At 42.7% G+C, this 26866-nt stretch overlaps 1 protein-coding gene across 2 annotated transcripts; it reads left to right on the forward strand.

The window, feature by feature from the left end:
• The first annotated feature begins 422 nt into the window (after positions 1–422).
• Positions 423–24848, forward strand: G3BP2 (G3BP stress granule assembly factor 2). Of its 2 annotated transcripts, XM_048941294.1 has the most exons (12): positions 424–576; positions 7262–7380; positions 11203–11284; positions 11738–11911; positions 12033–12123; positions 13017–13119; positions 13929–14109; positions 15020–15118; positions 18876–18978; positions 20625–20753; positions 20919–21037; positions 21932–24848. In XM_048941294.1, exons 2-12 carry the CDS (start codon positions 7286–7288, stop codon positions 22202–22204), a joined length of 1449 nt encoding a protein of 482 aa, XP_048797251.1. In that variant the 5' UTR covers positions 424–576; positions 7262–7285; the 3' UTR covers positions 22205–24848. The 2 variants fall into 2 exon arrangements, with proteins under 2 accessions (XP_048797252.1, XP_048797251.1); XM_048941295.1 differs by lacking the exon at positions 15020–15118 and having other exon boundaries at positions 423–576.
• Positions 24849–26866: the final 2018 nt, after the last annotated feature.

Here is a 26866-nt window from a genome sequence, read left to right on the forward strand (position 1 = left end):
TCGATACCCGTGGGCCGTGAAAGGGCCGTTCCTGTGGCCGGGGTCGCACATTCACAGCAAAAGCAACGTGGTTCCTTATGCTGCTGCAATTCCCATCAGGTGTCAGTGGGTCACGGTGTACTGTGAGAGGGGGGTCTCCTCCCCTCAGCGACTGCGAAGAGAAACTCAGCATTTTCAGTCAAGTTTTATTTTCCACTCGGTTGTTACAAAACAGATGATAGAAAACAAGCATTATTCTAACGTAAGGTAAAAACGTAAGCATCCCTCAGCCGAGCACCGACCCTAAACGCGACGACTGGCACCACACCCATCCGCACCAGCGCGGACTCCCCGTAAGGGCACTTCCGCCGGAAGCTGACCTCTCTCAGCCGAAGGGACTTCCTCCGGAAGTACAGCACCACCCGTGGCGTAAGTGACCTCAGTGCAAAGACTTCCGCCGGAAGCGGAGAGTAGACTCGCGCCCCGCGGACGTCACACCGCACGGCCCCTCCCTCCGCCCTGTGACACCGCTGCCGGCCCCGAGCAGGCCCCGGGGGGAGCGCCGCGGCCCCGCGCACGCCGAGTCTCTTTCCCCGGGTGAGCGCTGTGGCAGGAGGGGATGAGGGGGGCGCGGGGTCCGCATCGACTCGGGGTCCGCTCTGTCCTTCGCGCTGCAACGCCTTCGGGCCTTGGCGGTGCGGCGGGGTTGGGGCTTTTGCTCCTGGCGGCCGGAGGGTCCCTGTCTCTTCTGTAGCCTTATGGGCTGCCTCCAGGGGAAGAACTCTACGCGCCGAGCGGGTTTCTGCGAGCCTCTCATTTTGTTCCTAAGCAGGGCGCGGGGTGTTCTCGGGTTTTGCTGCCCTTCACCTCGGAGGGCTGCATCACGCAGCGTCGAGGTGCGCAGCAGCATCATCCCCAGAACGGGGATTTTGCGTTGCTACGGTGGTGGGGTGCCGTTGGGCGCTGAGCTCTGCGCCAGGCACCGGAAGAGCCAGTGCAGTGGGGGGGGAGGGAGGAAAGATGCGGCCATGGCTTCATTTCACTCAGAAAACATTACTTCATTTTCTAGTTTTTATGATTGTTGTGTGATTTTTTTGCAATCTTTGAGCCTTCTATAGATACAATTCAGTGTGCCAGTATTCTGCTTTCTTACAAAGTGAAGTGTGAAGATGCTTGAAGTGGTTCTGATCTGCAGAGACACAGGGTGCAGTACTTTTTTCTTAGGTCAGTTGTTGTGCATGCTCTGGATGTGAAACCTACATCCTTAAAGACAGTGTTCTGCTCTCTAACCTGTAGTGGTAGAGGGATGTGAAGGCGGAGAGAACTCCTAGTATGTTTTTCTTGTTCATAGAAGGTGCTTTCAGCTGTCTCAGGGTCTTCCTCTTTTTCTTCTGTATGCTGTAAATTTGTGAGCAGGAGCAGAATAAGGTCACTGCAGCTCAGTGGCAGCGGTTTCTCTGCAGCGTAGCTATGCTGCCCTGCTCAGTGCTGTGTGGCACAATGCAATGCAGTCATGGAGTGAGCCCTCCTATGGACATGCACGTCTCTTTCAGGAGAGCTATGTTAGTGAAGCAAGTCCCTGGCAGAAGATCTGTGTTATGCTGTGATGAGCAGGTACCACATTCTTAACCTTACATTTCCAGCTCAGAAGATGTTGTTACTGCCAAGCTGGTCTTGCTTTAACTGCTGGAGTTAATGAATCGTTTAAAAGGTGTTCTGTGTTCATTGTGACCATACGCATGCCTGCAGGGTCATAGCTGTCTTGAGAAAGCTTTCTTATTCCTAAGGGAACACCATCCTGCTTCCAGACTTGTTCAGGGCTCTGGTAGCTTGGGTTTAATCCTTGTTTACCATGAAAAATGTTCTTGTAATATTCCAATTGGCAGATTTTGGCTCACTGTAGGGAACTGTGATCTGTATTGTATGAATTTTTCATTAGCAGAATAAAATCTCTTCTGCATTAGCACAGCTTAAACTGGAGACAGAGCACATGGAGCCAACCATCCAATGTACTGATCTGCTACTGTTTTTCTGGATTTGATGTTCTGCATAAAACTGAGGTTTCAAATCATACATCTACATTTGGGCTGAGAGAGTATAGTAGGATGCTGAGCATACACTGACCACGCATAGTGTCTTAACACACAATGTTGAATTGGATTCTTTCTTTTCCATGTAGCAATTGTGATACTGGATGTCAATTTTTTTGAGGGCATATGGCAAGTGAAGACCTTCTTTGCAACTCGGGGAATATGTGAGAAGAGCGGTGTATCAGGCTGGTGGGTAGATTTGGTGACAGGAGAAAGGCACAGAAACTATTGCTGAATGGCAGGGTCCAGGGAGAGGGAGCTGAAAGGGGCTTCCTGGCAGGAGGTGGCAGTGACTGCAGGTGTTGTTGCTGCTTTTATTCAGGTGAGTGTTGGCTCTTTTGGATGGTCCCTATCAGTAGTCTTATGCCTAAAATACACAGTGCCATTAAGCTCCTCAAAAAAAAAAAAAAAAAAAAAAAAAAAGGCAGCATAAAACAAAACCTGTCACAGAACAGCTTGATTGGAAAGAGCCACATGTCTTGCCCTGGGTCTCAGCCAGTTCAGATCCTATTGGATTTAATAAAGGAGATCATAAAGCGAAGTAATTCTCTGAGATATTATTGAGGTTCACTGGCTCTTACTTGCTGATGTAGGATGATATGAATGCTTACCTTGCAGAGCAAGGAAGGGAGAAGTTGCTTTCAGGAATGAACAGGGCTGTCAGGGACTTTCAGTTGTGCTCTCGATATTGTTTCAGTTTGGTCAGTGCTTATTCTGCTTTTGCCTGCAATATTACCAGTGTGGCAGGGCTGTGTTACAGCTTGTGCCAGCTGGACTGACCATTGCAGCTAAGTTTTTGCTTTATTCAAGGTGTGGTTACTCACGCACTGTATTGCAGCAGTGAGATCTCACAGATCACAGCAGCAAGCATGTTCTTTAAGGCATTATTTGGTTGTCTGTGTTAGAAAAAGCAATTCAAGTGTGGTTGGTTCTTGGCCTTCTGGAAGCCCCAATTTTACCTCTCGTGATGGTCTGGGTTTAGGAGAATCCTGTCCAAGATGGAGAAAACCACTTTCTCCTTTTTTTTTTTTCCTCCACTGCTGCTAGATAAGAAGCAGCATGATATCTGCTGGGACTTCACTCTGTGTGCTCACTGCATGGGTAACATCTTCTGATTTTTTCAAGAGTGTTTTGCCAAATTTTATTTTGAATTTAAATTGTATATTCCATCCTGGTAATCAGTCTTGGCACAAGCTGTGGACATCTGAATGCAAGAACAAACCACACTGCTGCAGATATTTGTGAAGCAGTAGCTCCTTAGCCATGTTCCTTTAGTCATGGAAGAATTGCAGTCAGAGTGTGAAGGATGAAACTTGCCTGTCAATACATCAAAAGCATTAATTTGCTTATATATTTTTTTAAATATAGCAAAGCCTGCTTGTCCTTGCCATGTGACCTCCATAACCTACCCCCAGTGCCTTGTCACATATGACTGGTCACACTGCTGCTTCTACATGCTAAGGAAAATTGTGTCAGAAACTTTGTTTTGAGGAAAAACGAAAGCTTCTGTGATGTGAAAGATCTGATAGGTAAGATGTGTGTTGGTGGATGTTGTGACTGCTCTGCACTTTGTGCTCCTCTCTACCTTTTTAGGAGCAAATTGCTGCTGCCTTCCTTTGCAAACTGATGGATTGGTAGGGTTTTTGTTTTGATGTTTTCCCTTCGTACATGAAGAATTAACAAACACAATTTAATAAATGGAAGTTTTGTGCATAGAGATTATTACAGGCTGAATACGTGGCATTATTAATTCTCTTGAGCGATTATTGCTACAGTTGATAACCAAGCACTTGAGCACAGTTGTCCTAACTCAGCTATGTCTCATTGTTTTGTCTCTTAACAGTATCATCAAAGGGCGTTTTTTTGCAGAGCTGAGAGAAGTCTGCAGTAACCCCATACAGGAATGTTATTCGATGTAGCTTTGCTGCTGTCACGAAGATAATACTTATTTCAGTGTTGTCCTTCATTTGTAGTTGGTGTTCCCTTTCAGAAGAAAATATCTTTTGTTTTCTTGGGTCCTCATCCTGCAGTCTGATACAAGGTCTGTTAGTGTGGGTGTGGTTTTCTTCAGCGCAGGAATGCACTGTGAATTCAGCGTGCCTTGCTGATAGCACAGGAAATGGCAGCACTGCACGAGTGCAGCAAGTTGGCTCTACTTGGTTAGCTGCTGGGGCAGCTTGCCTGCAAGCAGTTACCTGGGGGTCGTTGTGCTGCTCCAGCTGTGTGGCTTTTGTCAGGTATGTGGCATAAGGGGCTTCTGAAGCACAATAGCTGCACTGTAATGAAACCAATAGATAAATGTTATTTCTGCTGTTGGCTATCTCTGTGCCAGTGTTTTGTTTCTGGCCGGTATAGGCTCCAGCATCTCTAGTGGTAAGTTCTTACGAAGACATTTTCCTAAAGACTGTGGAGGCTTATCTACTAAAAAAAAAGTGATTCCTTTTATTCTACTGAGAAATTGCTCAGATGGTTACTCTTTGTCTTGCAAGTATCTATCTGAAAACTGGAAAAAGAGCTCCTGTAGAGTATCTCTATGTATGGGGCTTCTGTTAGTGTCTGGCAGAACATAGAGATAACAGCTGGTTTCAATCCTGACTGTTCACGTTGGTGCAGATCAGCAATCACCTTTGTTGGCACTCAGGCAGTTTATGTTTTGGCTTAAATGTCCCAGGTACATTCAGCTCCCAAATCACCAGGCCAGCTGGGACTTGGGTCCTGGGCCTTGAGGAGATGCAGCACTACCTGGAACAACCAAGGTGTAAATGTACAGTAAACCTGGGTTCTCGGGACTCATGTTGATTGGTAACAAGCAGTGCTTGCCTTTTTATTTAGTTGCCTTCTAATGACTTAGAGGTTCAGTAAGCCTCTTCTAACTCTGTAAGAATATTTGAAGAGATGGTGCAGAGAATAATGTTGGAAAGGCGAAGAGTTATACAGATACATCCTGTTAAACAGTGGTATTCTCTGAGGTAATGGTCCTTTCACTTGGAACACGGGCAGAGGTGGACTGTACACGTCTCTCTCAGCAGCACGTGAACCCATTTCTCTGCGTTGTACAGGAAGAGTTAGCTGTGTGTGATTATTGTGCACTTGTCTTTCTTGGGTTTGCTGAAATAGCACTTCTAATGAAAAACTTGTGTGCAATACGGCTCTGCTGTGGGGTAATAACTCCCTCATAGGTTATTGTGTTTTGTACCCGGAGGCGTTTTCAGCGCTCCATGCGGTGTGCAGCAATTTGTTAACATGTGTACTGTGCTTAATGCTATAGGGATGTGTGCTGGCTGTGATTGGTTCTTTAACAGGTTCTGATTTAAAAAAGAAAAGAAATTAGGAAGTTCTGTCCCTGTGTTTTCTCCCAAGTGCTTGTAGTGATCGTGGCACTGTGTTCTCACCTCCTTGGGGACAGGGCAGCAGAGAAGCGTTGTGTCACCTGTTTCTTTAATTTTTATTTACTCTTTTAAGGTTGGCTTCTAAGTACCATTTGCCTGTGCACACCGTTGTTATAGTATAGTATAGGCAGGTCAGGAAGATCCTCCCATGGTTTGCATTGAGTTTCTCAGCAGATGCTACTTTGAGCATGGGCATGGCTCAAGCCTGTGGTGTTCTGTCATATTCTTGGAAATAATTTTGGTAATTATACCTAAAAAATAAATGTCATTTGGGAGTTTCCACAAGTCTCAGTTAATTCAGTGTTCCCAAGTCTTGGAGGGTTGTCTTCAAAATTCTGGATAAGCCCATATACGTTTTCTGATTTCTTATCTCCAGTTTCAGAACTTGTGTTCAAGACCTTGCCTGCTGGCTGTTTCTGAGACCATTGCTTTGAGGGCATTTCTGACTCATGGTGTTTGATAATAGTTTGAGGTACTGTTTGTGGCTTGATTGGGGTTATTTTAATAGTACATGAGCAAAAGTACTTGGGTGTTTTGTTTTCATCAGGTCTTGTTGATGCCAGATCTGATGTGTTTGTGATACTCCTGTACGCATTTCACCTTTAATTACAGGCTCTTTTGAGCTGAAGTTAATTTCTGAATTTCTCCTTGTGTGCTTTCTGTCTTTGGAAAGCTGTGATGGTAACAGCCTTTTACATGGCCCATAGTTTTGATTGCTGAGCTGAGGTTATTTTCGTAAGAAAACAGAAATATTATTTTAGGTTGTTGGAGACTGAGGTATCTTGAGAGAGAGGACTGAGAGTGCTGGACTCTGAAGCCTGGAGAGCAGAGGACTGGGGTGTGAGATGCATTGCTACTGCATACCTTGATGAGATCATGCTTCTAGGTAGACCATGTGAAAATAGGAGCCAGTGTGCAAAATTGTGGGTGGAAGGTCTACTCACGTGGGTCCTAGTTTCAACTGGGACAGAGATGATTTTCTCTGTTGTATCTGGTAGGATGCTCTGTTGCGGTTTTAGGAGAAAAACAGTGTTGATAACACAGTGATGTTTTGGTCATTGCAGAGCAGTGCTAGAGAGAGGCAAGGACATTTTGGCTACTTGTACTGTCCTGTCCATTGAGGTAACTGGGAGGCACAAGGAGCTGGGAGGGATCAGAATGAGAATGGCTGACTCAGACTAGCCAAAGGGATATTCCATGGTGCATGATGTGTTGCAGAAAATGCATGAAGATAGTGGGGAGTTGGTCAGGGGTGCTGCCACTGCTTGAAGACTGGCTGTGCATTGGTTGGCAGGTGCTGAGCAATTGCCTGTGCATTGCTTGTTTTGTTTATATAAAATTATCATTACTGCTATTTCTTTTTTCCTTTTCTAAATAGCTTTTATCTCAACCCACGAATTCTATTTCACTGTTGGTTTGTTTGTTTTTATCCTCAATTCTCCTCCATCCCATTAGGATCTATTCCAACCTTTTAATTATTCGTCAGTTTAATTGCCAAAAGTCAAATAAATAGTGCTAGACACTCTTAATAATCTCTTTTGTCTTAGGGCAGGGTAGGAAGTGCCCCATTTTCAAGGGACTGAGTAAAGTTCATTTGTTTTCCCTGTTTCTTTTCAGTCAGAATGGGATGTTAACAGGAAGAAATCTTTGTATTTACTCCAAGGAACGTTGGGGATGGATCTTGAATTCAAGTTCCTGTTTGTGTAATTGTTTCACTTCTAATATCACTATACTAATCCTTTTATTAGGACATTGTGATATATAGGGTTGTCTTCAAACTAACAGGAATATTTTTATTTGCAGCATTCGACCCTGTGTACCAAAGAAATGGTGATGGAGAAGCCCAGTCCCCTGCTTGTAGGGCGGGAGTTCGTCAGACAGTACTACACTCTGCTCAATAAAGCTCCTGACTTCCTGCACAGGTAACACTGACACAACAGTAACCAATGGTTTTGAACAGAAACACATGTTCTTTATCAAAAATCAGATACTCAATAGTTTCTGAGTGTGGCAGGAAATTGACCTGATTAACTTTTGGGTTCTTGGAAAACATGTTACAGAAAAAAGCCTTCAGATTCCAGAACCAGATGTATTTATAGGATGTATGGCTGTTCTTAAGATATTTCCTGCCTGGAAAAGTGAGCTGTTTCTCACAGGTAGGGTGGTAATCTGGAAGCATCAGAGAAACAATGTTATTTAAAAAAAATAAAAAAATTAAAAAAAAATAAAATGAAATTAAAAAAAAAGGAAGGAAAGTTGTGGATGAAGCACCTACGTGCTGCACCGGAGACAAGCGTGCTGACTTTCAGTATACTGAATTCTGTATTATCTTTGGAGTAGCTTTTGTCTAGGTCATGACTGGAGATCTAAGTATAGAAGTCAGAGCCTGGACAAGGCATTGGCACATACACAGGTTTTATTTACCTGTGCCTGCTGTTTCACTGCGGTTCTGGATGTGTTCCTTCTTTTTATGGTTCTGATTGCCTACATACCGTTTGTCACTTAAGATACTGTATTTCCACATTTGGATTCAGAGCAACACAGACTTTTGATAAAGGTGAAGTTGGCTTTGCAAGTGTTTCTTGTTGCTGCTGTTTTTAGAGCCATTGCTTCTTGGATCTCTTCTCTCAGAACTTGACATCAGGTTGATTGTGGAGAAATGGAATTGTTGAAGTTAGAGCTCCTTGATGGGAAGCTGAGGACTTCAGCCTTGTGAATAATGTCTCTTTTCATCTGGAGCTGTGAGATAGGGAAAATGGATGGTATCATTTTTGCTTAAATCACTGAGCTGCTGTGGAACAATGTTTTTCTTTTCTGACTTTAAATGTAGATCTTAAGGGGTAGGGTTGCCTGAGCAGCATGTTTCCAGGCACTATGCTTTGTAGTCTAGCTGAAGACCCAAGCAGCATTTTCAAAAATTGCAGATTGTTCCTTGCCCCAACACTTCAACAAAAGAGTTAGGTCCAACAAGCAGCTAATAAATATATCCATGTGACACACTAGTACCTGTGTATAAACTTGCAGTTTTCTCTTATCCAAGAGTTGTGTTCCGTACATATCATTTCTGGGGCATCTCCCCAGATGGCCTGGGCAAGGGCTTGTGTCTTCTTGTTGGTTTCAGGTGCAGCTCTCAGATAGTTTTGTTACCTGCTCTGTCAGTAGTTAGTATCTTGTCCATATAGCTAACCATCCATTGCCTGTGAAGACTGGGAAGTTGAAATTCTTCTAAGACTTACAAAGGGTGTGACAGCACCAACAATTATACCTGAGCAAAGGACACAGTGGAATTCCTGATAGCCAAACAACCAGGTAATTGCTGAAGGATAGAAAAGCCCAAGTTGATAAGGCAAGTTTATTGTGAAGTGTGCTGTCATTTCACTTTAAACCCAAAAAGTATTTGCATGAAGAGAGGAAAAGAGCTGATGAGGCGTTTATGCAGTGCTTTAAAGCTTAGTATGAAAGGTATAAGGGGAATTCTATTACTTTTGCTGGGAGATTGCCCTTTTCTTTCTGTAACATTTTTGTTTCAATGACAGTTGAATATAGGGATAAATCACCCATACCTCAAACTCACTATTGAAAGCAGTCTGTTTTGTTTGCAAGAGCATTTACCTGTAATGATGGCAATTGTAACCTTGGCAGGACTTGGAAGAGGAGAACATGTGTTTTGATTTAGAAAGCAAAATACTGCTGGAATGTTTTTCCTTTCTGTCTGCTTCAGCCAAAGAGCAAGCAGCTATTTCAGGTTTGCCTTGCCCCTGCTTCCCCTTTAATGCAATATTAATTCCATTGCATTGATGTTGACACCTGCTACATGAGCATCATAGAGTTGGCATTCCCTGGTGCATTATGGACGTGGGCTGATGCTTCCAGTTTAGGGTGGCATAAAATTTATAGCAGGCTGCACATGAGGCAAAAGGGTGCCTGTAGAGACACTCAGCACATTGAGGGCATTTGCCTTTGTGTTCATTGGCCACACCTTGTGTGTGTGTGATGCTCTTCTGAGAGGGCGCCTTCTCTCTGATCTTCCTCCTGCTGTGACTTCAAGCAACAACTTGCACATTGCCATAGAAACATTTTGAATTCTTGGCTTCCCAGAACCTGACGGTGAAAGAAAAGGATTAATTTTTGCAGTGAGCAAGAGATTTTGGCAGCAAGTGCTAATGCTCTTGGTTTATTCTTCAAGGGAAATGCACCAAGTGTCTGTCACCTGTTGTTTTCCAAAGCTTATTGAGGGACATGCAGAGATTTTAAAAGTTTGCCTCAAAATGGGTCCTTCTTGGTATCATTTGTATAGTATTACTGCCCCTTATTTTACAGTGCATATTTCCATGTATGTGAGGACTCAGTAGAGCCTCCTTTCCTGATCTGCAATTCCCATTTGTTATGTTTTCTGCCTGATAGAGAGTTTGAACAGTTCCTTAAAAGCAAGCTAGAACTACTGGTCTCCCTGTGGGAAGTACTTGATGGGATGCGCTGACCATCAGAGAGCTAAAGGGTGGTTTCCCACCTGCCTACATGCTGGTTTAACTGAACCATGATTTTTATGTTAGAATGTCCTAGAGCATGCTCAAAGCCACCATTATGCAGCTGGTACCAAAGAAAATAGTTTAATTTATAATTTCTTGTTGGAAACTAAGGGCAGTTATAATCTTGGCCTGGTATTTGTAGGAAATTGGAACTGGAAGGAGTTTCTTGGTCTAGTGGGATAAAACAAGAAATGGCAAATGCACATGTTCTCATGTTTGATTCCTCATCTTAATGCTCATGTTGTGCACTGCTCGTTTAGCCAGAGACAAACATTCTGTATCCTTGCTGTGTGATAAATAGTTCATGAAAATACCAAAAGGAAATGTTATTTCATACATCAAACACCATCAAGGGGTGGACATTAGCAGAATTCTTTGGAAGTGGTGAAATATTGGAATTAAGACCTCATGGCGGTCATTCCTGAGGTAAAGCTTGATTTGAAATGAAATGCAACATTATGTTGTTGCCTTCTTGGCTATTAATGTAAATTTACAGAGTATTAAGCATTTGTCACATGCTTTATAAGCTGGTAGTGAAAAATACAAAATGTGACTTAGGCATTTCAAGACTCAGAACTTGGAAGTGGAAAGAGGGTACAGAAATATCCCTGAAATGTAAGAAAAATATTGAAAGCAAGTGTGTGATGCAGAGGGTAGGGGGGAAGTGGTTTTGAAAACAAATCCAAAATTGGGTCAAGAAATGGTTTTCATTTTTGTTTTTTATTGGTTTAAGAGCTCAGTAGGCGTGTGCCCTGTGCAAGATGAAAAAAGCCACTGCTGCTAGCTGGCTGTCACAAATACAAAATGTGAGCTTTGTGCTGAAAGTTAAACAGTGGAGGTGGTAAGAAGTGGTGCTTCAGTTATTGTAGATTATTGTGCAATGAGTGCAAATAATATAACATTTGCTATCTAATTGTAAGAACTGTAGAGGGTAGATTGACTTTACCACAGGCAGATGGTTTTAATGTTCAGGGAACCCCAAGACCAAATAGCCAGCTCAGTTAGAGTGGGTAAATCAGACTGCTGAATGTTAAACGTCTTTCCTTCTGTATTCTTGGAATCTTAGAATTGATCTTGAATTGTTTGTGCTGAAATTCCAAATACTTTGATATCTGTAACTGGTGGCTAAAATATTGTTGGTTTTGGCTCTTGGTTTTTTTTTGTTTTTTTTTTTTTTTTTCATTGATATTATCTTTACTATCTTTTCATTTGCAGGTTTTATGGCAGGAATTCTTCTTATGTCCATGGAGGACTGGATGCTAGTGGGAAGCCACAAGAAGCAGTGTATGGCCAAGCTGTATGTATCAACGTTGGGCCTGAAGTCCTTATTAATGTTCAGAGCTTAATGTAGTTTTTCATTTTTAAACAAATTGTTTGACTTTCCTATCTGGGAAATAGCAGATTGCTATAGTGCCTCCTATTCAGACACCTATATAAATATTTTATGGCTTTTTTGTCTTGATTGCTGCTGCTGTTACTGTGGGTTATGTTTGATATATCAGCTTTGCATCCAAATGGAGAAAATATATTTAGGAAGGGTAACCTTTTTTTGACTGTTCTGAACAGTATTTGAGTCATGATGAAAAACTAATTCCCTAAGCTCAGATAGACTCTTCTCAGTGAAAGATGTTCCTGGGTTCCTGCATTTTCCTTTTGAGCTTCAGTGGGGGGCTTTTTCTGTTTGTTGAGACTTAGGCGTGAAGCCGTGTATAAAACTCAGTGTAGCTGAAATATAACCGTGTGTTTCCAGGAGATACACAAGAAAGTGATGTCACTGCAGTTCAGTGAGTGCCACACCAAGATTCGCCATGTGGATGCTCATGCCACTCTGAGCGATGGGGTGGTGGTGCAAGTCATGGGGGAGCTGTCTAACAATGGACAGCCCATGAGGAAGTTCATGCAGACCTTTGTACTTGCTCCAGAGGTAAGTAGCTGTAAGATCATGTTGAACTTCAAATGGCCCAAAGCTTACATCTCCAATCCATACATACTGATGAGTTCTAATGTATCATATATACAGCCAAGTGTGTGTTGCTCTTTTACAGGGGTCTGTTCCAAACAAGTTCTATGTACATAACGATATCTTCAGATATGAAGATGAAGTATTTGGGGATTCTGAAGGAGAACTTGATGAAGGTAAGAAGAACTGTACTTGTGGTGTAGAGTTGGTTTTATTCCTCTGATGGTGCCAATCTTTCAGAGTGTGTGGAGGACACGGAAAGGTGCAAACTGTTCCATTCTCATGTAGCGTAGTATGTGGCTAAGGGAGAGTGTAGGTCATAATATTGGGACTATATGCTGTCTTCAACATTGGAAAATGCACTGCCTTTTTGGGTGGATGAGACTTGGTGAAGAAGGGTTGTAGTGAGCAGTAGTAGTTTTACTACATCTGAGTGTTGTTTAGTAGACTAGATTTCTGTGGTCAGTCAAATAAAATGTAACTGTTTTTTCAAATATGAAGTGTCATTCACTCCCGTATCATCATCATGTTCAGGGGTTCGTTTCTGTCCCTGAGCTGAACTTTATTGTTCTGGGTGATTTTTCTCTTGCCCAGTCTATTGAGCCAAAGCAAATCAAAGGAGAATACAACTGGGATGTACTGGATAACTTCAGGGATTTATTTAATCTCAACAGCATGGAACAAAACATTTTAGACAAATGATTCTTCTTGTGTTTGAGGTTTACTTTGTTAGTGTTAGGTACTGTGATTTTTAAGAGCTAATAATGTTTATTTTACGTGGACAACATATGAAAGTGTCCTGCTGCTTCAAAAGATCCTTCACTCTTCCTCACAATAGTAGTAGTAATGGTAGTAGGTATATCTCTGGGGTGTCATTTTTGTGAAAACAGTAGGAAGCAAAGCCTTTGAAAAGAATAGAAGGGGCTTTCACTTTCTTCTCAGCTCATTTTGCCTTATTTTGTTGATGGCGTGTGATTTTTGTTATACTACTAGTTCGGCGTGCTTGTACTGTAGGTGAGGCTTGTGTATGCTTGCAGAGGTGCTCAAGGAATTGTTTCTTTCATGGCAGAGTCTGAAGAGGAGGTGGAGGAAGAACAAGAGGAAAGACAACCATCACCTGAACCTGTGCAAGAAAATGCAAGCAGTACCTACTATGAGAATCATCCTGTCACGTAAGAAGGCCATTTCATTACAGCATTGCTTTCTAAAATAAAAACAACAGAATTGCTTTGGGTTTAGGCTTTGGATGTGATTTAACAGTTAATCTAGGAAATTACACTTAAACTGATATGGATCTATGCTGTGTCAACATCACATTTGAAATATTGATTTCGTGACTGGAGAAAGAAAGGAGGGGAGGTTTCATGTCCGCTATTGTTTTCACTTCTAGTTTCAAATATGAGATAAAAAGGCAGTAAGTGTGCTTGTGTACATACTTAATGCAGTCTTCATAATGTAAGCTCACAGTAGTGATATGTTATAATAATCTGTATGAACAGATGTTTTAATGAGAGAGTGGTTAATCATGTGTTACTCCTCAATTTAGCTGGTGCTTGAAGCTGGAAGGGAGAGGTAATTTTTAAGAAGTTGCCTTGGAAAAATAGACTTTTTTTTTTAAGTGCTTTTTTAAACATGTCGGGCATTGCTTTTAAAGAGCCAGATCTGACTGTCTGGTTTCCTTATGAACAGAAACAGTTCTCGAGTTCATCATCTATTCCTTCAAGGGTTTCTACATCTAATTTTCAGATTTTTTGCTAAAAACTGTAAAACGTCCTCACATTAGCAGAAATAAAATCTGGCTTAGTGTGCAGCTGTAAGTGCACAGCTTAACTTAATATGATATCATATACAAAGGTACCATATGGTAACAACTAGGAAACCAATCATTACAAAATCAATCATTACCACTGTATAACTTTAAGAAAAAGCCATAAGGAGGAAGCAATTGAAAAGCTGCATAAAATGCATTTGACTGTTGTAGCAATGGTATAGAGGAGGCACTGGAAGAATCGTCTCATGAGCCTGAGCCGGAATTGGAATCAGAAACAAAACCTGAGGAGCTGAAGACTGAGGTAGAAGAAAAGGCTCTTGAGGAGCTGGAAGAGAAGTCTCCTTCTCCACCTCCTGTAGAACCTGTTTCACTACCCCAAGAACCACCAAAGGTCAGTTAAAATACGTATCCGTGCTTCTTGGTGCAGATGGTAAACCAAAAGGTTTGGATCTGATCTTAGTCATTGTGAGTGGCCAAACTCTTTTCAGTATCTGAAACTGTCTAGATTTAAACCTTCAACTTAAAAAAAAAAGTTGTGAAATGTCACCAAAAAAGTTGTTCTTCAATGCTATTCAAGTTATGTATTGTAGATGTAGCTCTGTAAAGTGTGTGTGTGGTTTTATGCATGTGTTAACCTTTTTAAATGTGTAGTTAAGGTATATTAAAAAAAACAATCCAGACCATCACCAACGAAAAACTCATGCAATGGGAACCACTGCTCTTCCTTTAAAAAACAAAAAACAAATGCATGATGCGTTGGCACTTGAAAAATGATCCATAGTATAGGTTAAAAAAAAGTCTGGAGGCTTTGATTGTCTCCCTTAGAAGCAGGATGCCTAATTTTAAAAAGTGCCATGCGTCATCTGATACAGTAACGTGGAGGTAGCTGAAAGAGATGGGAGGAGTGGATGACAGCTGGAGAGAGGTCGTTCTCTAGCTCCAACATCAGTCTCCCGTATCTTTTCAATCCTGTTCCTCTTTGCTGTTTTTATTTCTAACTTCTGGCATCCACTCTCTTCCTTTGTGCAGAAGACACTGAACACTGCAGGATTGTCAGTGCTAGGGAAGCAGTGAGCTGGGGATGCTGAGCGAGCCCAGCTTGTTTCAGTAGTGGCAGTAAGAGCTGCACACCCTGCTCTGTACTGTTGGAGTCTACAAATGGCTTGAACTGTAAATCCTGCTGTATCTTTGTAACGTTAAGTAGTCAGCTATGAACCAAAAGTATATTTTCAGCAGACACGTTTCCCTGTATGTCAGTGGTTTTCATGATGAGTAGCCTAGGTTTGTTGCATTTCCTGCAGGCTTTCTCTTGGGCTTCAGTGACCAGTAAAAACCTGCCTCCTAGTGGTACTGTTTCCTCCTCTGGAATTCCGCCCCATGTTAAAGCACCGGTCTCACAGGTAACCCATCTGTGAACACCTTGGATTGTCTCATTACTTCTGCAAACTGCTTCCGTTTTTCAATTAACAGATCAATTTGTTTGACTTTCATTGCACAAATTAATTGTCTTAAATGTGAATGCGTTCACCTTGTTGTAAGTGTAAGGCACATACACATAGCAGGTGTAACTTTGGGTGTAATCGTGGTAATGTTAAAAACTGCTCATGTAAAAACAGGAAATCACTGATTTTTCTTTGGTTTTTTTTTTACCTATCTTACTGGGATATGATTTGAAAACAAACAAACAAAAAGCCCTCAAGCAACTACTCCCATAGCAGTTATTTCCTAAAGTGTGTGTGAAAGGGGAATTTCTTTGGCAGAAGTGCCCCAGCAGTCAAACAGAGTGCATCCTTGTTGAGAAGGTGCAAGTTTGCCTTGAAGAGATATTGTCTACAGAAGTGTTGGACTCCATTATCCATACATATTTAATTTGTCTTAGAACCCTGTACCAACTTATGACTGTGTGGGGGATGGAAGGGTTCACATGTCCTGGTCAGGACAATGCTGTCTTCCCATTCCTAGGCTGATGTGGAAAGGAGGGGAGAAAAAAGAGAAAGTTTGAAAAGACTGGGCAATAGCTTATGTTCTGCACGTGCCAAGTTGGTGAGATGCTTTGAGACTCTGAGCTGCTTTCATGCGTACAAAATTCTCCAAATAAACAACATGCTTTAATCTTTCCTACCAGTGCCATACTCCAGCAGCACTGTGTGTTGTGGTACTCCTGTCCAATGCTTTACAAAGACTGTAATTTCAGTAGAGCAGCTGGTTTGTTTTATGGCAGCTGCTGTTTTAGCTTTGCGTTCTTCTGTGTTACTGATATAGAAGGACCTTTCTAGGAGTACCCTTAAGCTAAGTACATGTTTAAAACAAAAAAGCACAAAACCAAGCCCCTGCTTCTGTGGTCCTGCTTCTGCTCCTCCGGGGCTGTTGCGGAAAACGAGTGATATGTGTCACTGTGCAGTGAGTAGGGAAATGTGTCTCATCAACTTCAGCAGAGCTTTGAGTTGTTCAAGTGATATTGGAATAGTAAAAGCAGTGTTTGTTCTTATACAGAATGGATTTGCCTTAAGCAAAACCAGATGTGTTTTTTGTAACAGTGACTTATTTGCAGTAGAGAGGGTCGTTTTTTTATATTCATAATTAAAATGCAAGAAGCATTTTAAAACACCGGTGTAAGAAACTAGGGTACAAATCACAGACATCCCCAAATCTTTCTGCTCCCTCTGCAATTTGTCACGGTCTGCACCTTTTTGTTACTTTAGTTCTGACCTCATGTTGAAGGAGGTCTGCATGAAAGTTTCTGAAGAAATTTCTCAGCTCTTCTGGAGATGGAATGAGTCTGCTCTTAGCTCATTGGTTTGCATGCTTTTCAGGTATGGTGTACAGAAGGATGGTGGAAAGACATTTTAAATTTCTGCAAGGAGTTACAAATCAATGGTAGCACTTCCCCATCCTATCACATTCTCTCGTGTCAGATGCTTTGCACAAAACAGTGGCGTAGATTGCAGCAGTGGGTGGGTGGCTCCTTTGGGTTGCTTTTCTTACCAGCATCAATGATACCACAAAGCAATTTGAACTGTTCCTTCTATTGCTTTCTCCAGCATCACTTCACTTCATTCCTCACTGCTGAACCTTTATGGCACTTTCAGCTATTTTGCCTCTCTGTGTGCATTAGTTCATTGACTGTGCTGGAGGGTGGTGCAGGCAGGGTGCTTTCTGGCTCTTTCTTGTGGCTGGGAAATGAGAGCAAGGAAGGATCTGTTTAGGGGCTACATTCCTTCATCACCTTGAAAGTGTTCAGACTTTGGATAGTCTTTCCTGCAGCAGGGTTTGTGTGTTAAACAGAGCTGGGCTTTAAGTCTTGTGTATTTTAAGACTAATGTGAGTTTTCTGGGCCCAGATTCAAGGGAGAAGAGGGAGCTGAAAGCTGCTCTGTCTTTCTGTGTTTTGGAATGGTTAGTATGTTTATAGTAGCAAATCTATAATATCTTTAGGGCAGTGATGAATGATTGATCTTCAGTGCATTCTGCTGTCCATGTTCACCTTGGAGATGGTGCAGCAGCAGTCAGAAGTATGCTTCTAAACCAGCTGTTGTGATGCAAGTGAGGTGATGGACATTTGATTGGATCTCATTTAGTGTTTTTCCTTTGTTTGGCTGGTTGCTACTTTATGTGCGTGCACTTCTGTTGTAGAAGGCAACTCACTGCAGAAAAGCTTTTAAACCTCATAAGATATTAAAAATGGCATTGTCCAAGCCTACAGAGCCTCCTCTTCTCTTGCTCTGTCTGCCCCTTCCTCCTCTCCATCACAGCTGGTCTAACTATTGTTGTCAGTAGTATGTCCAAAGCATAGCCATTAGTCTCTTCCCTCCCTGTGTGAGCTCCCGCAGATAATGGAGTCATCTTTTCCTTCACTGTTCTCAATGGCCTCAAAAGCTGAGGTTGGTGGTTTCTTTTTCCTGATTGTCTGTTGAAATCCTTATTCTGTGGCTTTGTGTGCAGAGTTGCAAATTGCCATTGCTTGCTTCTTCCCCTTAAGGCAGTGCCAGAGAACTCTGTAAAAACCGATAGTACCAATTATAGAGGACCAAATGACTTGCACGGCTTAGTTAGGAGTGAGCGAATGTGTGATAGATGAGAAGTTGGGTGAAATGCAGGACTGGTGAGTACAGGTTGGCTATATGTAGGATTTAGTGGAAGGACATTGGTGTCGTAGCCAATGTTCTGTGTCCTCAAAGGAAAAGAAGGGAGATTCATGACATAAACTCCTTTCCTGCAGCAGTCAGGGCCTTACAGCCATTGTCCTTGACTTTAATCATCTTCCTCAGAAGCCAGTGCTTGTCCTCACATTCCGAAGGATGAATTTGCTTCTCCAAGACCCCAACAGAGCTGCAGCTGCTGTGCGCAAACTGAAAATAAATGCTGTGCATTGTTTCAGTATCCAGCGGTCTGCATAGAAACATTTTTATGCAGGAGATTTTGTTTCTCTTTCTCAAATTGTCTTTGAAAGTATTTTTTGCTTGTGAAAATGTGTGTTCTAGTTCCTGAAAATTGAAAGGGTGTGCTTTGTACATCATGGTTTCAAAATTAGGAAAGTTGAAGAACATCCTCAGCAGCTGAGGAACTAAGTCTGAACTAATTACTATCCAATGGCCATATTGCATCATAAATCCTTACTGTACTTCACAAGGTACTCTTTTTGTTCCTTTTATTCTTTTCCCTCTTCTTTCTTTTGGTAGTTTCCTTAATCATTTTTCTGCACTCTAGGGAGAGTCCCTCAGAGATGCAGACAGTTGTCCATCTCTCAGTGTCCATCTTGAGATACCTCCCAGCCCATGATGTGTGAGCTTGACATGAGGACGCTGTATCTGATCTATTCCAGTTAGGTTGAGAGATTTGTGAATCACGGAGTGGTCTGAGTGCCTGGTCACACATGGAAAGTAAATGTCAGATGTGCTTTGGGGAGATGTTCTGACTGAGAGATGTTTGCTTTGAACCTTTTAGCAGAGTTATTGACCACTGCAGTCCTGGATTGGTACAGAGGAATTTATAGAGATGAAAAAATGTATTTCCCAACACATTTACTTGGATGTGTATCTTCCAGAGTTCATTTTCTGCATGCCACTTACCTATGTCTTGTGTTGCTTTTTGGTTTTGTTTTTTGCTGGGCCTTTTCTTTAATAGACGGTACTGAATAATAGCTGCTCTCCTGTTTCAGCCAAGAGTTGAAACAAAACCCGAAGCTCAATCTCAGCCTCCTCGCGTGCGTGAGCAGCGCCCAAGGGAACGACCAGGATTTCCACCCCGTGGACCTCGACCAGGTCAGCTCATGGAGCTTTGTGGGGCTGGGTAGGAGTGGTGACTCCTTGAGGGATCTTGCTGTAACTGTACTGTATTTGACTGATCGTGAACTGTCCACTCGTACCGTCTTCAACTGGAAATGTGGAAAATGATACTGAATCTGAACTGGGAATTGATCTGATACAGAGTTGAGGTATTTCCAGTCCTCTGTTCTACTGAATTCTTTTTTAATAGCCAGACCACTTGCTTATGTGCCGGAATACCTTCTGTGTGATTCAGTACAATTCCAAAAAGGTACTCCAGAAATATTTTTTTTCCATGTGCCTTGATTTTTGTTGAATGCTGAAAGTAAAAGCTCTTAAGTGGCTGTAGTGCTCTTTATTTTAGAAGAAAACCTTCCAGCCATCTAGGCCTCAACAGTTAATAATTCTACACATTTTTCCATCCTGCTTAACTGCCTGTTCTGGATTTGGCTGCCTTGTATTTGTACTCACCTATGAGCAGCCACACTTCAACATTCCCTGGCTGATACAGAGTACCCAAATCCATGGGGTGGCTTTGCTAGCAAAGTTGCCTATGACTTGACAGGTATTAGAAGTGGTGTTGGAACATGAAAGTGCTCTGAGTGGCATTCATCAGTCTGACCTGGTCAATTGGTAGCCTCTACTCAGTGGTAGACAAAAAGTACTCAGCCCAAGGCTATAATCATTGATGGTTGAATAGCTAACGAAGGTACGAACCATGCATATGAGTCATGAGTTGCAAGGAAGAGAGTGTTTGCGACTGTTCCAAGTGCTAGCAAAAAGTTGTCAGGAGCTTGCAAAGTCCTGCATGCAGCAGTGGTTAAGTCTCAGCAGCTGTGAGCTTCGCTACCAGCTCTGATTCATTTGGTCTGATAGAAGTGTTCAGTGAGATTGAGGTCAGCCTTAAAAGTGCTGTTTGCTTTTGGCTTTGATCAATGCAGGCATTTCCTCACATGGGAGCAAAACTGAACTGAAAAGACTTAAGGTACCAAGAACTATAACATGTGCTACAAGTTAACATTCCTTTTTTTCTCCCCCCTCTTTCCCCCCCCAGTGTGTAATATGCAACAGGGAGTGGAAGATGCAACTTGTGGCTAAATCAAGTTGCACATCTCCATTTTTCCTACTCTTGAATGTAAATACAACAAAACCATAACAAAAATCATACAGACAATGTGTACCAGAGCCTGAGTCCTTTGATTGTGATCTTGGTGGGTGGGTGGCAGGGGACAGAGATGAAATCTCCATTAACCAATGGTAGAGATCCTGCTCTATCATCTCCTCTTCAAAGTAAGTCTGTGAACAGCCTTTGCTGCTGTTAAAAGTGCTTCAGCTGAGATGAAGAGGTTACAAACTTTCACTTCTGCTTGGAATAAAAAGGTTGGAAGACAAAAGATAGGGGACTAGAAGCATGACTGTTCAGTACAAAATAAAGGTGGTGTTATGTGAAGGAATAGATAAAGTGGTGACTTAAATCTAATTTTTTTTTTTTAATACATTGTGATAAGCACAAAGCTCCTCTTCTTTATAAGGTACCGGAGGTTTGAGCGCACATGTTTGGTGCTAATCGCAGGTGGATGTGTTGGAGCCTACGCACTAATTCTGATTGCAGTGTCTCTGCTTTCTTCTTTCCCCTGACACAGGGAGAGGGGATGTGGAGCAAAATGAGTCGGACAATCGCCGAATAATCCGCTACCCAGACAGCCATCAGCTGTTTGTTGGGAACCTGCCGCATGACATCGACGAGAGTGAACTGAAAGAGTTCTTCATGAGTAAGTACCAACTTCAGACTAAGGAACGAAACAGATGTGCTGTGTCAGAGACGTGTGTGACATTCACGTATGGTCTCACAGAGGAATTCGTATGTGGTGTTGGCTGAGAAGAAGCAGAAGGTGGTAAATTATGGTTTTTGTTCATATGGCTTTTTCCTTCCACAGGCTTTGGAAATGTGGTTGAACTCCGCATCAACACAAAGGGAGTTGGAGGAAAACTGCCCAACTTCGGATTTGTGGTATTTGATGATTCTGAGCCAGTCCAGAGAATTTTGGTTGCAAAAGTAAGTATTGGCATCCACCAAAGGATAGGCTGAATGCCCTGAAGCCCATGTGGTGTAGTCTGTCGCACTTTGTTCCTGAGGCTGAGAAAAAGGAACATGGTTACTTGCAGGTGTGACTTGAGGCACTGGTGAAGAGAACGCAGCAGTTCTCCTTTCTAGCGTTTAGGAGCTAAACTGCTCTACCAGGTTCTTGAGCTTTGAGATGGAAAGACAAAAGCCAGAAGTTAAAAGACCAAAGACAACCCCTGTTCTTATTTAGAAACATTTGAATTCTTTGCGTGCCAATGAATTAAAAATAGTATTCCATTTCATAGAATCATAGAATGGCCTGAGTTGATCATCTAGTTTCAACTGCTCTGCTATGTGCAGGGTCACCAACCACCAGACCAGGTTGCCCAGAGCCATATCCAGCCTGGCCTTGAATGCTTCCAGGAATGGAGCATCCACAACATCCTTGGGCAACCTGTTTCAGTGTGTCACCACCCTCTGTGTGAAAAGCTTCCTCCTAATATGTAACATAAACCTCCCTTGTCTCAGTTTAAAACTATTTCCCCTTGTCCTGTCACTATCCACCCTTGTATACAGTCCTTCTCCCTCTTGTTTATATGCCCTTTCAAATATTGGAAGGTCACAGTGAAGTCTTCCTGGAGCCTTCTCTTCTCCAAGCTAAAAAAGCCCGGTTCCCTCAGTCTTTTTTCATAGGAGAGGTGCTCCAGCCCTCTGATCATTTTAGTGACATTTAGGGCTGAGGTTATGTGTTGCAGGAAACAGTTTTTCTGTCCGACATGTAAGGGTAGCCAGAGGCATGCAGTGAATGTGGTGTTTTCTGTTCGTTGTATAAATGGATGTTGTGAACTGGTGACTAATGTGTGCCTTGAATATTTTCCCTGTAAGCCCATTATGTTCCGGGGTGAGGTGCGCTTGAACGTAGAAGAGAAAAAAACAAGAGCTGCTCGTGAGAGAGAGACCCGAGGCGGAGGTGATGACCGTAGGGATATTCGGCGCAATGATAGAGGCCCCGGGGGTCCCCGTGGAATAGTGGGTGGTGGCATGATGCGCGACCGCGACGGCCGAGGACCCCCTCCAAGGGGAGGCATGGCGCAGAAGCTCGGCTCTGGACGAGGCAGTGGGCAGATGGAAGGGCGCTTCACGGGACAGCGTCGCTGAACTCCACCGCAGGCAGACGGTCCTGGCAGTGGTACATCATCCATCGTGTTTGCATTCTTGTTCATTTCTTTTGGCTTTGGAATGTGACACCGCCCTTCTGATCATTTCTTTGATGTGAAAGCATCCTTTGGTTTCCGGTTTAAATTAAAGTGGACGTTCTTTCCCCAGTTTCACAACAGAAGTCACACTGTTAATTTATAAATGTTGACTTGGAGAATTGAGGACTGGAAAGATTAAAAAAAAAAAAAACAAAACAACAACAAAAACAACAAAACAGTAAACTGTCTGCAACAAAAGTGAACTGAAGGACATGCCCAATAAAATTCAGGTCCTTACAGTCAAAGCCCTCTGCTGCACATTTTGTGTAAGTGTTACTGTTTCTGCCTGTTACTGTTGGAAACACAGTGCAATTTGTGCAATCGGAGAAGCTTGCCTTTTTGTTTTCTTTTGTTTTTTTTAGAACACTTGGCTCCAAACAAACTCTTGTTTACGCACTCATCAAAATGCACTACTGGGTACTTTGAACTCGTGTATTGACATCTGCAGGAGGCATCGGAGGAAAAAACCCTTCTTTCTCTTATTCAGACAGAATAGCTTGTGAAATGGTGCGGGCATCCAACCTGCTTGCTGTGACCAACATATGCACACACACAAACCTTAACAAGACTATGAGTTCATTCCAGAAGGAATCCATTTAGCCGTTAACTAAACAGAACCTAGAGTTTCGAAGCCGTAGTCCTGAGTCCTTAATGAGTTTGATAGCTCACGTCAGATTTTTCTATCTGCCCCTCTTCATACAGGGATGGCTGCTCAACACACTCCTCCTTCCCCTCTCCCCTTCGATAAGCATTGTACGGTGAAAATTGTCTTGACTGTATTTGAGTTCTCTGGTAATGTAACAAGCATGATGGTGCCTTCTATGAATACATCATTCCAGTCTTGCTGGTGATTTTGTACAGTGTAGTGTATGAACTACTGTCCTGCAAAGCCAATTGGCTGCAACGCATCTGAAAAAATCACGGAAAAAATGTATTAAAAATTGCAGTATCTGTCAATCAGTAAACGTTGCTGAAATTATCATCCACCTTGCTCTTCAATTAACAAGTTCGTCTGTTCTTTTGCAGCGGGGGGGAAGGGAGGAAGAAGGCATCTAATAGTCTCCAGGTTGTCTCTTCTCTTTAATCATTGTCAAACTTAAGGAAAACGAAGCGAGATCTCTCTGGGATGTTTCAGAAGCCAGTTTGGAACGATGAACACTTTTGGCCAGCTCGTGATCAGTAGAACTGAGTGTCCCTTGTGCTGGTGAGCATATCAATGTGGATACTGCAATTTTCAGAGAACAACACAGCAGCTCTTGAGTATTTGCATTTTTCAGTTGCGCTTTTTTTAAAACTCATTTTGCACATAACTCTTAGCTGAAGTTGACACCGTGGCTCTGGACTAAATGATAGGAAAGAGACGTCGTCGTCTTCAGTTTCAAGTGTGAGTTTTCCAGGTTGAGAGGTCTGTTTCTGGATGGCATTCTGGAGCACGTTCCCATCAGCTGCAGCAGGCAGTGTGTTTGGGCTTGGTGCTGGGGCGGGCAGTGAGCACTAAGCTCCGGTGCATCAGAGTGGAAGAGGGGTGTGTGTTTGATGTGAGTCTGTGTGACAGTGTGACCGCTTAAAGCTGCTTCTAAACATGGAAGACCTCAAAAAACAGCAATCTGAAGCAAAAGCAGACAGGACATAGCATTAGTCTGTCCCTGGATTATGCATTCCCTTGCTGTTTTCAAGTCAGCTGGGAGATTTTGCACATATTTTACTTCTACATCTGGCAAAGTGAAGAGGCATCTGTTTTCTCCCAGAGGCAGGGTCTTCTGTGCATGATGATATGTCTTGCACTGCGTTCATAAACATTTTTTTTCTGAAGGACGTTTCTTCTTGTCTCTTTTTTTTTATGTTTCAGTTTTTCATTGAAAGTCTTTCACATGTTCAGCTGTTACCTGGAAACCTGTAGTACTTGAACTGTTCAACACACAGCTCTACTTGTGTTCGAAGCCTTTGGACAAATTGCTGCCTTCAATTAGCAGTTTGTCAATGCTGTGTTTTGTGGAGGGATTTTTTTCTTCTTCTTTTTTTTTTTTTTTTCCTTTTGTAGTGGAATGGCGTTTTGTTACCACCCGTTTCATTTGTATGGCAAAGAGCACTGGGGATAATCTGAACGACAACAAAAAGGAGCATTAAGAGCCATTCCATTTTCTGGCTTGCTTCTTGCATAAGTGACATGAGAATGATTGGAATGTCATCTGGAGAAGTTTACATGGTAACTGTTCATCGCTGGACTCTTACGTGTTCTTGACCCTCTTAGTAAATGTACCTCATTGAGCAAAGGAAGGGATTTGCTGACCGTTGCTGTTTGTTGCTGGTTTGTGGGTAGTGGGAGTGTTTTGTCATTACGGTTCTATTTTGACCAACTTGGCTGACCATTCTGGCTTCATAGTTCTACAACAGTGGATTACCATCCTTTTGTGCTGTAATGTGTCAAGCACTATATGCTCGTAGATTCTAGTTTAATTGTTGCAGGTGGAAAGTATTTTTAAGTTTCCATTCTGAATGTGTTTTGACTGAACATACCAATAAACTACTGATGTCTGCAGCATTGACCCATGTCCCGAGTTCTCTTGAAGATTCTTTTGTAGGTTGCCATGGAACGCTGCTTCAATCCTTGCTAAACAGAAAATACCTTCTTGAGAGGAACGGGAGCTGCATGTCTTCAAGGAACAAATCTGTAGTTGCTGTTCTGGTCCACAGCGTTACTTATTCATGACACCGAGGAACTGATTCTTCTGCTGAAAGCAATCTGTTAAACCCTTGCTTGTGTTAAGTGGCTTGGTCATGCCAGCGTTTGCCCAGAAAGGCTGGTGAAAAGGTTGTTCTCACAGTGCTGTAGGGAAACAGTGTCCAAGCCGTAGGACCCCTGTGGAGCAGCTGTGGTCTGGATGAGGTTCTGATAACTGCTGTGTGCCGTGTCCTCTGCCAAGTACATGTCTTGGTGGAATATTGCCTACCTATAGCAGCTCTGAGGCTTTATAAGTGTTACACAGTTGCATGAGTTGCAGAATGAGAAAGGAGAACCTGAAGAGAACACCAGTTCACATCTCTAAAACATCTGAGAGCAGCCTTAACCACCTAAGGAGCTGCTGGGCCAGAGATGGTCAAAGAGACATAGTCCTTTCTGTGCTGCCTCCTAAGGCCCAGAACGACCTGGACCTCCACTCTGGATTATAAAATACACTGCAGAAGCTTGAGAAGGAGCTGATAGAGAGGGTGGTACCTGGAAATGAACAAGAATAACCAGGGGCTGATTGCATCTGTGACAGGTACATATGCACTCACCACTGTTTTGGTATTTGTGTGGCTGAATTGAAGTTACAAATCTGCATGCATTTCATGGCTGATAGGTTTTAATGGTCGAGGAAGCGTACCAAGTATCTGTGTGAAGGCATTTGTAGGAGAGTCCTGGGTGGTGCTGCTCTGAGGGAGTGTAGGAGCAGTTGATGGCTGTCAAAGGCAGAACAGAACTCAATCAGCACTAGTGTGGCACCCTGGTGGTTCCCTAGGCACAGACACATGGTGCCACTGCAATAAGCTGCATGGATGTGCTCCTTACTGGCCCTCACAGACAGTTATGCTGGGTGGCTTCTGCATTTCTTGTAGAGAAATGCAGCTTGGGAAGGTCAGTCTCTGAAACAATGGAAGAAGCCAAGGCTGCTGCAGAACCTGGGGAAATCCCCACTGCTTGCTTATAGTTACAGTTTGGCTTCCTGAAAAAGGGAGGAATAGCCACCTGGGGTGTACCTTGCACTTGTTCTGAGTGGCTGGAGCAACAAGAGGCATGTGTGTGTACAGGACATATAGATGAGAATGGCTTCTGCAGGTGCTGACAGTGCTCTCAGCTGCTGTCTCTTAATTCAGTTTCAGCTGCAGACATTTTGATAACCTTGAATTGCCTTCAGAGATAAGGAGTAGGAGCTCAACTCCCAAGGGGAAATCAGTTAAGTGAAACCTTTCTCCGCTATTGTTAATGGATTGCTTTTATTTCTCTGAAATGTTCTTTGCCAGCTCCATGCAGAGTTTTTTTTTCAGGCTAAATAAAACTCCAACAGATTTATTTGAGTTTCTACAATGTGAGCTTCTATGGGGATCCTTTCCCTCAATATTGGGACCAAACCAAAATAGTTTTCCTTCAGAGAATAACAGCCTGAGACAAGAAATGCTGCCCCATGGGTCCTTCTTATTCCTGTAAAACACAAACCATGGAACTCTGAATGGTTGCTGCACTCATGTAAAGCCTTTCTGTTGCCCACATTGCAGGGCAGAGTGGGTGAGCATCCAAAAGTGGACAAACATCCTCTGAAGATGCACAGGTGTAGGTAAATGGGGCCTGAGCAGGAAGAAATACTGTTGTAACATACAGAGACTTTGGAATGGAACTTACATAGCAAAACTTGGCCTTTGAACAGCTTCAGAATATACCAAGAGCATGGAACTTTTTTTTCCCCCTTATTGCTAGCAGAGAGTCAGTCAAATGCTAGAGAGAATAAAGGGTTCCAGTACCCATTAAGTTGCATGAAATTCCCAGGTCTGAATGCTCAGACACACACACAAATGTTTTTAACTG

This window comes from Lagopus muta, chromosome 4, assembly GCF_023343835.1.
Source record: "Lagopus muta isolate bLagMut1 chromosome 4, bLagMut1 primary, whole genome shotgun sequence".
NCBI classification, from domain to species: Eukaryota; Metazoa; Chordata; class Aves; order Galliformes; family Phasianidae; genus Lagopus; species Lagopus muta.